The 13,706-nt window shown below is 36.8% G+C and overlaps 1 protein-coding gene across 11 annotated transcripts in view; it reads right to left on the bottom strand.

Annotated features, from left to right (window-relative positions):
- Positions 1–13,706, bottom strand: part of NAALADL2 (N-acetylated alpha-linked acidic dipeptidase like 2) — a 1,180,690-nt gene that overhangs the window by 54,925 nt on the left and 1,112,059 nt on the right. For all 11 annotated transcript variants that reach the window (XM_032484091.1, XM_032484056.1, XM_032484093.1 and 8 more), the window contains one exon: positions 1,147–1,345. In XM_032484091.1, the coding sequence (XP_032339982.1) occupies positions 1,147–1,345 (199 nt within the window). The remainder of the gene's footprint in view (positions 1–1,146; positions 1,346–13,706) is intronic.

The following is a 13,706-nucleotide window of genomic DNA, read 5'->3' on the forward strand; positions in this document are numbered from 1 at the left end:
CCTTTGGTCACACACAGTATGTGTAGTCCAAGGTATTATTTTTTATATATTTATCTATAATATATATATGTTACATATAAATGACGTAGTATAAAAGTCTAAATTTGAGTACCTTTATGAAGAGAGTTCTGGGCCAAATAGTCTTCCTGCTTTAATCTTCCTCCAACACCTCTTTGTCTCCTGCCTTTTCTCATGATGAATCCTGAACTAGACACTATATATATATACATATATATATATACACATATATATATATAATATGCACCTATTGTGTTTATATATTCATATATCAAAAAGTACATATATACACACATGCACATATGCATACCTTAAATTGTTATACATATGCACACATATGTGCATCTGTTACAAGAAAGGCATGTGTATTTATATTTTATGTCTTGTAGAGGAATCCAATGTTTAAAACATGCTATCATCTTTGAAATTCCATTTTCACCTCTTTGTTTAATTTCTGCTGTATCAGGAACCTCAAAAACAAAACCATTTATTTGTATCCCCCTCTAAGAGCATAAATTGAATCCCTCTTCTATATGAACATTGTTTAATTGAAATATTTGTTAAAATTGTTAAAATGTTTTCAGAAATCACTCTATTGTGACCCTCTAAGCAAATATGTCTAATCCCCTGGTTGTTTCAAGATCCATCATCTGACTCCCATTCTCCCCTGAAGATTAAACATATTTCACTCCCTCTTAAAATGTAGTTTCTAGAATTAAATACAATGCTCTATAAGTGGACTACTGGAACGGAGTAATTCAAGAAAGCACATTTCTTCTAATACAACCTATAAACCCATTTGGTTTTTCAGTAGCTATATACATTTGATTTACATTGATTTTAAGGTAAAATAAATTCTTAGTCTTTTTTTATATAATATGACTAAATGAGTATCATATAGCTATAGAGAGTATCTATAGATGTAAAGAAAACATAACATTTTCCTTGTTCTATATTTATGCAATTGAACTTTTCTTTGGGAGAGGAGGATGGTCCTCAAATTGTAGACATAATAACTGCTTCACACTAAAAATATCATGTTATGTTCATAAAAGATACATATTCTGAAAGTCAGACACAAAAAGTTGAGGGGGTATCAAAACAGAAACTTTGAGATGAACATCCTACCTGTAAAAGCCTGGTGGTGCGTGCTGCACCAGGAAGCTCTTCTCCATGTCCTGGAGAATGTCATTGAGCATCCGCACGCGGACGGGAGCTCTCTCCTCGGGATCGTTAGCAGGACGCATCTCGTCAGACTGGAAGAGCTCAGCGCTCTCTCGAAGGCGTGAGGCTGGGGCCAGCAGCTGAGGGGTGTCGGGCTGATCGCCTGGTAAAGATACATGAGCCCATCTCAGAAGAGAGCATCTCAATGGAGCAATACAAACACTTCACAATCATGATGTCAAAAGGGAGATTCCACATCAGTTAAACTTACAGAATGTATTCATCCCACCAAAAATAGTCTGGCTAAACATATCCTGGTAAGTGTTCAATTTATTACTACTACTAATTACTGCTACGAATAAGAATACCAGTAAATAGGAACTGATTATTGAGACACTACTTCAATGTTCCAGATACTGCTGGGCCCTTTACATAATTATCTCATTTAATATTCACCAAACCTTGTATTGTCATGTCCATTTCATAGAAGCTGAGAATTGATTAAATCAAGAATATTGCCACAGATCATCAAGCAAGTGAATGAGAGGCCAGAATTAGAAGCCTGATCTTTCTGGCTCAAAAATGTATGCTCATCATGTAGTATCCTGTTTTTCAAGAAAAAATATTATAAAAAGAATTGTTATCCTCCTTTCTGAGAGCATGATATGTTACCATATGTTGTGATGTGTCTGCTGGCTCCTTTCACTTGACTAGAAATGTCCTGTAATTTGAAGTTGAAATACAACTTCGGTTTGAAAATACTTTGAAAATGATCCTATGTAGCATTTGTATTGCTTTTTTTCATTTTGAGATGATTTTTGCTTGTCATCGCTTTCCTATTTGCTTGTGTAATTTACTGGAAGTCATTCTGATATGAACGTTGGTAGCAAAAGGACCAAAGGACGTTCCTCTGACTAAGGGGAAGGCAGTACTGTAGAGCGGTGACAGCCATCAGAGCCTGGTGCCAGACCACCTGAGTTCAAATCCCTGCTCTACAACCTGCGTGATGTTGGGCAAGTTACTGAGCCTCAGTGTCTTCATCTGTGAAGTGAACATCATAATAGCACGTGCTTTATGGATCTGTTAAGGAGGGTTAAGTGATTAACACTTATAATGTACTCCCACTACAGGTAGGCAGTTCTTAGCTGGTGTTTAAAACTTAGTATCTTGTTTAAAAAGGATTCTCTTATTATGCCATGGGAGGAACATTCCCCCATCATCTTACTCCAGATATCCCCCCATCAGTCAGTCAAGGGGAAGCAAGAGTCAGGGGTGTCATTCTCAGGAGACTAAGTACAACTGACTCCTGCAAGGTCAGCCGTTCACTGCAGAAGATGACTTCTAGGCAAGGGAACGAGATGAACGCGGGGCTGGTGAACCCAAGCTGGCAGTCCTGAGCGCGCGGCACTGCGATGAGCAGGTGGAGGGATGAAGAGAGACCTTGTGGGACCTTCACTTGGGGAAGTCTCGGGCAAAAGGGAAAGGTCACAAAGAGACTCTTTCTCCAAGTGAGGCCTAAGGGTACTGGCTACCCAAACACTTGCTTTTTGTGAAAATACAGATTCCCAGAACTGCTGAATTTCTCTAGGGCCTGGGAATCCCAGTTTCAACATGTTACTCAGACTGTTCTATACATCTTAAAGTTTAAGGGGCACTATAGAGAGATGATACGTTTTAAAGAAAAGAAAAGAAAACTAGATTAGAATGATAGCTGAGGTATAAAATATATCTGTCATAAAATTACCAACCTCTAATATAGTGATCTTTATTTTCTCTCACCTTCATTTGATGGGGATGATTTTACATGTCAGTTTCTTTAGCGCCCAGCATAGTTCTAACATTCAGTAATTGTTTACTGACTAAGCAAAGGAGATTCAATACAGCATTTCAGAAAAATATCCAATTACAAATGAAAACTACAGACAGAGATAAATGGTTTTTATGAGGACGACAGGGAGACAGCCTGCTGTGTAATGCTCTGTTCACTGAAATTAACTGTGAATAAAATCAACTGTAGAAGGTCACAAGGTTTTGGCATTTTGATGTTTTCAAAGTGTGTTCCACATTCATTCATTAGTAATCTTGTTTGATTTCACAGCAAAATTTGAGGATGCAAGAGGAGAGACTTCTGCTCATTGAGAAAATTTAGCCCCTAAGTAACAGCAACATCAACAACAATAGTAATGATGACATTTTATAAAGATACGGTTTATCTTAAACTATCGTTCACCAAAGTTAATATGTGGGGAACTTACAGAAATTGTCTTTGGACAAGGAAAGAATAAGATAGATAAGGCACATTTGGATGACACTGGAATTGAAACATGGAAGAAACAGAAAAGAACAAGTTTGACATCTTAAGAGTCTTCCATTAAAGAAAGAAGCATCTGTTCTGATCTAACACACACTGCAGAATTGAAGACACTACTACTGAATCAAGTGAGACAAACTGTACCATTCTACCTTATTTAGCTGTAAATGAATTCAGCTTTCATGGCAGTGTGGATGGAGAAAACTGACAGCCTTGGGAACTGGCTGGTTCCAGAAAGGACCCTAATAGTGGAAATCACCACCACAGCATAACCTATGCATTACTTCAAGGATATGAGGTTACAAATTGAAAAGCAGCTTTATTTCCAATGTTCACGCAATTATACTGGTATCAAACTCATGTCCCAAAGATTCCCAGTAGTTATTCCTGTGACCTCAAATGACTTGTGATCCTTAGGGTAACTACTAGAATGGCAGCTTTGTGAGGGAAGAGATTATTGTCTGTCTCTTCCATTGCCATCTCTCCAACACCTAAAATGATGCCTGGCAAATCATTTAAAGAATGAATATGTGAATTATGTACTTTGATCATAGCATCATGGCATCTGTAGTATCTTTATCCTCATCTGCCTGGTCTCTCTCCTTTCCTTGACTGAAAAGAACCCCACAAGATCAGCAAATATGTTTTATCACTCTCTGCATCTCCAGCTCCTAGCATACTACCTGATATAGGTAGTCATTTACTAAAAATCTTATTGACTATATGTGGAATTATAAGATGTCTTATTTAAGATACATTATTATATTAAATTATGCCTACAAAATCACCCAGGGAGATATTTTGTGCATAATGAGTATCAACAGATATTATTTCCGGTACTTTCTTGATAAAGGTAATAGTTGCAAAGGAAAAGGAAAAAAAAGAAAAGCTATTTTAGCGTAATGGTAAATTAAACTAAACTGGATTAAAATACAGCCTATCAATAATCCCCGAAAACTAAGAATATATAAAACTTCATTTAAGGCACAGTGAATGTCAGAGAACAGAGATCTAACTGAAACTCTTAGCAGTTTAAGTTTAATTAGTAAGTCCATTTGGCCAAAGGAAATGAACTGGGAGCTAGAGATTTCTCTCAAAGAAGGTAAACACAATTATCTTGAAGTTCTATGTAGTACGTGGAATCTGAAGACTAAGGACTTGGTATCAAAAAACGTAAGAGCCTGGTTTACTTAATTACAATCAATATGGACATGAACAGATTACCTAATAACTACAATTTCTCAGCTTCCTTGGGAAAAATGGTCATTTTTCTTTCTAAGTATTTATATCACTATATAAATGCAAGTTACTATTATCAGAGTATGCAAACTAAACACAAATGACTGTCAACTCATTTTTAAAGGTATGCAAAAAATACTGTAACAGCTTTACTAATGATTTTATTTCCAAAGATGTAATTTTTTATCACTTCCTCCAATGCATGCCTCCCTCTGAGCAACTGTATCACACTTCTCCCCATCTACAATTTAATGAGGAATTTCTATTTTATTTTGCAGTACCTATGAATCTGCATCCAGTTTTCCTTTCCATGGGCTGGCACCTCACACCTCTGAAGGACCAGGAAAGGGATAACGTGAAGGGAAAAAGAATTAAACAACAAAACTTTTAAAAGATCCCTTTCTATCTTTGCTCCTGGTGAGAAGCCAACCACTAATAAGGGTTTGCAGCATGGGAGAACATCCTGATTTGTGACACATATTGAATATCAACCTTAATATAATACAAAATAAGTGAGACTGCCTAGTGAATTATCTTGGTAAAATTCAAGAGACAATTGAAATGCGCTTCAAAATTTCAAACAGTTTGCATTTTTCCTCCACCTCAAAGTAAAATACAAATGTATTTTCAGTAAGGTCTTATTGAGACCAATATTATTTTGTGTGTTGCTATGTAAGCCTTATAGATTAAACTTCTAACCTTAATAACTCCTGCTCTAGTTATAAATAATCAAAGACAGAATAAATAAGTATCAAATGAAATAAACACTTATGAGGGTGACGGGAGAGCCTCATTGTGTATATGAATATTCTAAGTAGATCCCAGGGAAGAACTTGAGAGACTAATCATAAATCAAGGCCATTGCAAACAGAACACTTAAAAGTTCTGGGACTGTCCCTACATTACAGCAGTTGAGGTCGGATGTTCCATCGTAAACAACAATATTGATTAGTCTTCCCTTTCCTTCCCTCGGTCCTCTCCCTTGGAGAAGATGGATCCACCTCTAGCTTAAACCCTTCCATTTTTCTAGTGCTCTATAGAAAGGAGAGAACTGGATATTATAAGCAGCATTAGTACTAACTGAAGAGGAAGAGGGAGGAGGGAGGTGAGGGAGGAGGGAAGAAAGAAGGAACTACCTTGGAGATCAATATGGATGTTGAGATCTAGGCAAGCCAACTCAGGAGAGGCTCAAAAATGTACCACAGGAAACATATCCCCACGACTGAGGGGGTCTCCTGCCCTCCAGCCAACCAGCACCTTGCTGTATGCTCCCCTCAAGGCAGCTCAGGAGGCAGGGTGGTGTAACGGGAAGGGCAGAGACGTTGGAATCTAACACATCTATGTTCAAGCCCTAAACCTACCACTTAAATGTAGACACCCAAGTAAGACACAAACCCCCTCTGAGGCCATTTTTCAGTCTCTAAATAGGTCTTAACAATACTCAGCTCTGCTCGCGGGGCTAGAGTAAGGTTAAATGTCATAATGAATGTCAGGCACTTAGCACATTACCTGGGGCTTTGGGGAATGACCCAGACACAAAGTGACAAGGTGTGTCCCAGGTGCGTTAATCTTCCTGAAGACCCTTGATACAAGATCCTAAAACACTTTTCTAGCAGTAGGTCAGGAGCTCAAAGCTATTTCATACACATCCTAGCCACCACGCCTCTAAGGCTTCCAGTTAAGACCAGTAACTACTGTGCCCACTGCATCCTTCTGAATCTACACACATTCTAACCTGCCAGCATCTGGGACCCATGAAGATGTGAAGGCACGTCACATCTTGATGCATTTCAGCTTGGCATGAACCCATGTGTATTATATCTGTTCTACAGTCTCATACAAATTTATAACTGTCTTATTTTAAATAATGATTTTACTACCTACTATTGTGGTCTCTCTTCAGAGTTTCATTCTCCAAAAAGCTTTAAATTTTAGTTTATTTCTATTTGTTGGTTCTGTTTTGTGGCCATATTTTTAAAGGTCCACTCAGTTTCATTTTAAATTAAGAGTGAAATGGTACTGGTCATACTCTAAAACTACATTTTTATATCAAATAAACTTATCCTTTTACTTTAAATAGTATTTCACAGAATCTCTTCTTCTATGGATGAGCTTATCACAGTTTTAAAGGTGCTAACAATTATACAATCACAGCTGAGACTTCACACTGATTTATAGTGACAAGAAAAAGTATGATTTATGTTCCGCATAACTCAGTGGTTAAAAGTAGAATAGAAGATTATTTGGGGGGGAAATGTATGTTACTTAATGTCATCTTAAAAATATCTTGTGGCATCACTAAAGAGAAGAAAAGAAATTGCCAATACGATTTCAGCCAGGGGAAGCAACAGTCCTCTATTATCCTAGTATCCTATTCTTCATGCTGCCTTCTTTAGTATGAATCACAATGAGTCATCCCAGCTGGTTATTTAAAGAAGTTAAACAAACAAAAATGCAGGTAAAGAAAGAAGTGTGGGAGGTAGTGCACTGCTGATACTCAAATAATCTATCATTGATTTTATAATGCATAAATAAAAGAATATTATTTTAGAAGTGCAATATGCCAGAAGACAGTGGATAATTAGGTCTAAACTGAATATAATAGAAATCCTTTTTACAAAGATGCCAAAGTGGCATGTTTGGAAGGATCAGGTTGGCCACTTTAAAAAAAATAGGCAATGCGTTCTAAAGATTATTTTGCATTCTAAGTATTACCCAATGATCCAGGTAGCCAAGACAGATGGAAATCTAGCAAGACTTTGAATATACTGCATAGAGTGGGTTCTCCCTACAGTGACTGTCTGCCTGGTGCAGAAATTGAACCAGAGGCTCTTTTTATGGTTCACAGATGCTGCTGCTGTATTATGTTTGCAACTACATGATCTGGTTATTGGCTGCTTTGGAAGAGTGAGCAAAGCTTTTTTGAATGAATGAAATTAATGTTTGGTTTATTTTTTATCACTCTCCTCCTGAGGCAGAAAGTTGGAGTTTTATATTTAATAAGACATGTGAGTTTAATTATGTTTTGGCTAAACTAAGAAGCTAGAAAGGAAAAGGCTTGAATAAAATTAATCAACATGAGGGCAAGGGTACTTTATGCTCTGTTACAAGCCAAGATTCAAAGTATCTTTTAAAACAACTTTGTAAGTGCTGTCAGTGAGGCAACACTCAGAGCACAATGGATTGTAGTACTATCTTGCCATGGGCATAAGATTTAATCCTAAGAATACACTTAGGGAAAAAAAGTTCACAATGCAATAGACCATTAGTATGATGAGAGACTGGGGAAAATGATGAGAAGTCATTAATGTATTTCAATCAATGTAATGATGTGTGAAATGTAGACACTGAAAAGAAAACTTTAAGCAGGTTTGGATGAAGGACTCAGAGCAGGGGAAGACAATGATGAAACCTGTATGAATAGCAGCAAATTGTGAGACAGGGTAAACAAAAGAGAAGAAAGTATAATTCCAAGGAACACAAAATGGACAACATGCTTAGGATAGTAAGTAAGGAACATTATACAATAAAAATACGGGTTCAAAGGGAAATAGGAGAAAGAAAAACTAGTTTTAGGAGACAAACTGACATTAGAGAGACAGATTTGCTGGAGACCCAGCTGTCTCAAATCCTTTTTCTGGATGAGGTGCAGAATATCAATAAATGAAGTACAGTCTTCCATATAGTTATGTAGTCAGAATCCACACAAAAATATAATGGGGAAGTGAAGCGAAACATATTTTTAAGAATTTGTACTCAGTGAATGGCTAATCTCTCATCAAATTTCTCCATCAGTTTGGGCAAGCAAGGTAAAATACTTTCCAGAAAATGCTTTTAAGTCCTTGTCGCACAGAAAGGACCGTTCCAGAAATGACAGTTCAGACCATGATTCTAGCATGATTCAGAATTCACACAGGAACAAAATCTTTCCTTGGGGTTGTTTTGGATTTTAGATGGACTGCTCTAGATTTCTTAGGAAGGGCACAGGACTGGGTACCCAGGGCACCCAACTCTACTACCTTTAGGCCAGTCCAGAGTTAGAACTGGTGGTAATTAAAATCAAGACTGGAGACAGATGGGCTGAGGACTGGACTCACTCAACTTACAAAGCACACACTTAATTTTGCCAATTGGGAAATTCATCTTATGTTACTCAGAAAGGAAAAAAAAAGGCATTAACTGAGTCCCAATCACTTGTGATTGTACAAAAGAAGTAAAGTGACACTTGGAAGTATGCAACTATAAATCTAACAGCACAGAGCGCCTGCCTCAGTGGCATCAACACCTTGAAATACGATCCCTCCTTCTGAAATGAACTGATTGACGCTAATGAATTATCAAAGCTAATAAAAAAAAAAAAGAATAAAGTCAAATCAAATCATTGTCAGCTTTTCGAAGAAGAGGGAGGAAATGCTGCCAATGACCATTTTACATTTAGTGAGACAATCAGGAGGTGGCAACCAGCCACACAGTTCACAATCCATTACATTTCCTGCTGAGTCTGGCTGGCACTAAATAAATGTGTACATAGCCAGATCAAATGAAAATGACTTTTACTTTATTTGGTAATTTGTAGTTTTTACAATTAAGCTAAATAATTAACATCCAGAAGTCTGGCAAAGAAAAATAGCAGACATTAAACCAAAAGCATCAGAACTATACAGTTGTTAATTATTTTGAAGTGCTGTTTTATGCATTGAAAGGTGGATAAAGTGAGAAACTGTAAACTTAGTAAGATCATTATGTGGTCACTCTTCAGTCAGCTGCCAGGTTCAAGGGCGTGGTGGTACTTTATTTACGACTGACATCTTCCTTTGCCCCCATAAACTAGTACCATTGCCTTATAATGTACATTTTTTGGACAGAATTTTATTTGTCACAAGTACATCTGAAGTATCTCAGTTATCTTATCAGTCACTATTTATATTATATCCCCATGCACCAAGTATAAATATTCATTCTCTAACTATTATGTGTTTGGCATTGACCAAATAGTAAGAGCCAAGGTCACTCAGTCAAAATGAGCTTTCAAGAACCATCCAATAAATCAACTCAAACAAATTATTCACTGGTAAATTATCCTTCTTTCTGGTGGTTGTGAGAATGGTAGAGAACGGTCTGCTGCTACTATAAACTAGTGTAATAAATAAACAAGATGGCTGGCTGTCAAAGGGTAAAAATTACACTGGAAAATGCAATTGGGTTTCAGAGACCTTCACACTTAAACTCTTTGCAATAAGGAGAAACAGTATTTGATAGTTCAGCCTTGAAGGTCATTTTTTTTTTTTTTACTGTAATTGAGAACTAATCACCACTAACTATCATAACAAAATAAGAAAATACATCAACAATCAAAGCTTGTATTAAGCACTAAAATTATATATTTCACTTAACACAGTGCAGGAACTGTGTTAGCTAATGAAAACATCTAGCATTGTAGCTAAAATGGAAACAGAAATATTTATTTAGTTGTTGATAAGTAGTGTTCAGTATTCACACATAAGCACATTAAAGTATTCAATTTTAAAAATAAGGTTGTAACCAAAGTAGTCAAAATAGAACAGGTAAAACAATAATACTTCAACTTAAAAAAACAGAACAGGTACATCAAATTGACTATAATTTAGCAAACATTTCTATAACCTTTTACTATGATACAGATAATGCAAGTAATTTTGAATCATAACTAAAATATGAAAATATATAGTTTAAATTGACAAATCATATTACTTTGATCAAATATTTATACCCAGATCATGGTAAAAGAATAATTTTTGCCTTTTTTGGGTTACATTTTGTTTGACTGTGCTTCGTTTTTTTAGTATGGGTACATCCCAATTCTGGCCACATCTTTCTGAGTGAAAGTGACAGGGAGATCCAAGGAGTTTCACATGAAACAAAACTCAAAAATAGCCAACAACCAAAGAAGCAGTGGTCTGATCAAACAGCAAAAAGCCAATCTGCTTCTGAGTCATCCAACTGAAACCTCGGATTTTAGGGAGAGATTCATCTAAACATGGTCATGTCTGGCCCTGCAGTGGAAATCATTATAGAATGACTGCAATTTTGTTTTGTTTTGTTTTTTCCCCTGTTCTGACATTCTCTTAGATATAACTATTAAACAAAGGATTATTAACCTGGTCTAGTCTCAGAATCTTTTTTTCCCCTCTTGCCTGAACTGAAACCTGGCTCTCCCCTAATCACGCTGCTTCCACTGCAGTCCTCTCGGGCAGTGGCTCTTTTTCCTCCCACGCCCTTTGTACCACCAGCTGTACAAGAACAAAAGGCATCTCCAAGTCGCTGCTCATTCTCAGAAGACTTTAGCTCCTGGCTCAGTCACTCTCTCTTACAAGAATTACTCCTGTCATTTCTTGGCAAGATCGATCTCTTGGAGACATAGCCTGGCCTCTCTTTCCTTAGCCTCTTTTCCACCATGATCAGCTCCCACACTTACGTGGTCATACCCTAGCCTGGACACTGTCGTTACCAATACCTGCACTCTTTATATGACCACATTTCCGACAGTCCCATTCACTGGCCATCAGCAGATTAGTCTTTTCGGCTTACTTTTCCTCAATTCTTTGATCTTGCCAAGAAATAAAGTTGGTTGACCCTCCTTCCTTTGTACTCCCTGTCATTCCCTTCCTAGTCTCACTTTAACCCAGACCCAGTTTACATACTTTGGTCCATCACTGTGAGTGCTCCTTTACAGACACCGTCATTCTTCTTTACCTGAGCTTATCGAGCTTATCTAGTTGGTTGTCCGTCTCCTAGCAAAGCCCTAGCTCTGATTAAATCCAACTCTGCCAAGTTCTATGCCTGAGTCCCTAGCTGAAGGCTGGAAAAAATACACAATTCTGTTGAATTATCTCAGTTAAAGTATATTTCTTCTGAGTTCTTAATGCCACTCAAAATACCAATCCCATTGTCATGGTTCATTCGCTCTACCACCCACCCCCAAACAACTATTTTATTGTTTTTCCAAATCTGAAGGGACTTGCCAAGAGCTCCCAGCACCACATTTACCCACGTGCCATGCTTGCTGCCTTCCTGCACACTTTTAAGGATGGACTACTGCATTCATGACTAAGGCAATGTCCTTCCACCGTTATGCTGCTTCTATTCAAGAAAATCAGTCCAGCAATCCTCCTTTCACTCTCTTTAATCACATCTTCAGTCTCCATCAGATCATTCTCATCAAAATAAAAACATGCTAACCCTTCTCAGTTCCATGCTTTTCATCTGCCATTGCCTGTCCCCAATTTATCACTTCCCACTCTCTTTCGAACCCCTCGAAACCAGGCTATTTCTCATACTACTCTACTAAAATTGTTTTTGTTGAGATCACCAATGACCACCAAATGTCTAAATCCAATAGTCAATTTCAGTCCTCATTTCTCTTAATCTGTGGCAGTATTTGACAGAGCAGGTGACTCCCTCCTCTTTGAAAGCTTATATTCACTTAGTTCAGGATATCAAAGTCATTTTGTTTGTCTCTTATTCTTTCTCTACTCCTTCTTAGTCTCCTCCTCTGATTCTCCTTCTTTTCCCAATTTCTAAATGTACGCATGTCCAGAAATCTTAAACCTTTTCTGTCCTCTCTTTGCACTAAATCCTTTAGAAATCTCACCTGGGACAACTCCCAAATTTATATTCCCCGACCAAATCTCTCCTCTGTACCCTGGATACAACCATAGTCAGTTCTGCTTTTTAAAACTTATCTTCAGAATGCAAATTTATTCTAACGTGATTGATAGTAGGGAAGAATTTGAGCAGAAAGCTAATTTAAAAATTACTTTGACTTATGGCAATTTTGTTCTACCATGTATGTATGTTTCTTATGTGCAGAGGTTTTTATTTTGTTTTATTTATTTATTTATTTATTTACTGGCTGGGTTTTTTGTTTTGTTTTGTTTTTTGTTTTCTTTCTTCATTTTTGGTCATAGAATTGTACCAGGCATACAGTGGGTGCTCAGTAAATATTTGTTAAATGAATTAATAAATGGGTTCAGGAGATCCTGTAAAGTCCATGAAGAGTACGTACAAACTTTCTGTACATATGTAATTCTCTGAGGAGAGAGACCATACTTTAGATATTCAAAGGGATCCCTAACTACCCCCAAAAAACAGAGTAGCAATATAATTCTAATGGTGACCCACTGGGACTTTTTTCGACCTTCAGAAGTAGCCTATATTACTTAAAATGCTCATATAGGAATGATAATGCTAAACGATTGTGTTTATTTCGGGACTTCTAAAAATAAATCCAACTGTTTGAAAAAATGCGCTTTGGAACTTAAGATGACACTATTGCTATTGCTTTGGTTTTACTGGCTTTATTTGATTTAAAAAAACTCTTCATGTCTTTATCATAAAGGTATTAAACATTTATCATAGATTTGGACTCAGAAAAGCAACTTGTGAATCACTTATAATTCTATTGTACAGTGTTACTATTTCACAGTATACTCCTTGAGGCTCCTTTCTATGCATGTGAATTATTCTTTATAGATAGACGATGCTTTATGTAATATAAATAACAGTCTCCTCCTTTTGTTCTCTGAAAGTTCTAAGTATAATATGCAGCATCAGCTGAATTTTTTAAAGTATGAAAATGATGACAAAAACAAAATAGTCTACAGAACAAAATAAATGCTTTAAAAAATCCTTGAAAAAATATATTTATTATTCACAGAAGCTTTTAACCCTTTACTTATATCTATTTTTATTTTATGAAGTATTTATACTTGGTTACTCAGTTTCTAAGAAATATTCTAGAAATAGAAAATTTTCAGTGGAAGACAGAGTGACTGCTACACGTAGTCACACTAACAACAATATAAAAGAAGCTTGACGAAAAGTAGAGAAAGTAGAGATGAGCTTAAGTATACCAAAAGCAGAGTAGTACGAGGCCTTGTAGGATTGGAGCAAACAGCCCTTAACAGCTCAATTGCTCCCAAGGTCATGGGTTTTA

The sequence above is a fragment of the Camelus ferus genome, chromosome 1, assembly GCF_009834535.1.
Source record: "Camelus ferus isolate YT-003-E chromosome 1, BCGSAC_Cfer_1.0, whole genome shotgun sequence".
Classification (NCBI taxonomy): Eukaryota; Metazoa; Chordata; class Mammalia; order Artiodactyla; family Camelidae; genus Camelus; species Camelus ferus.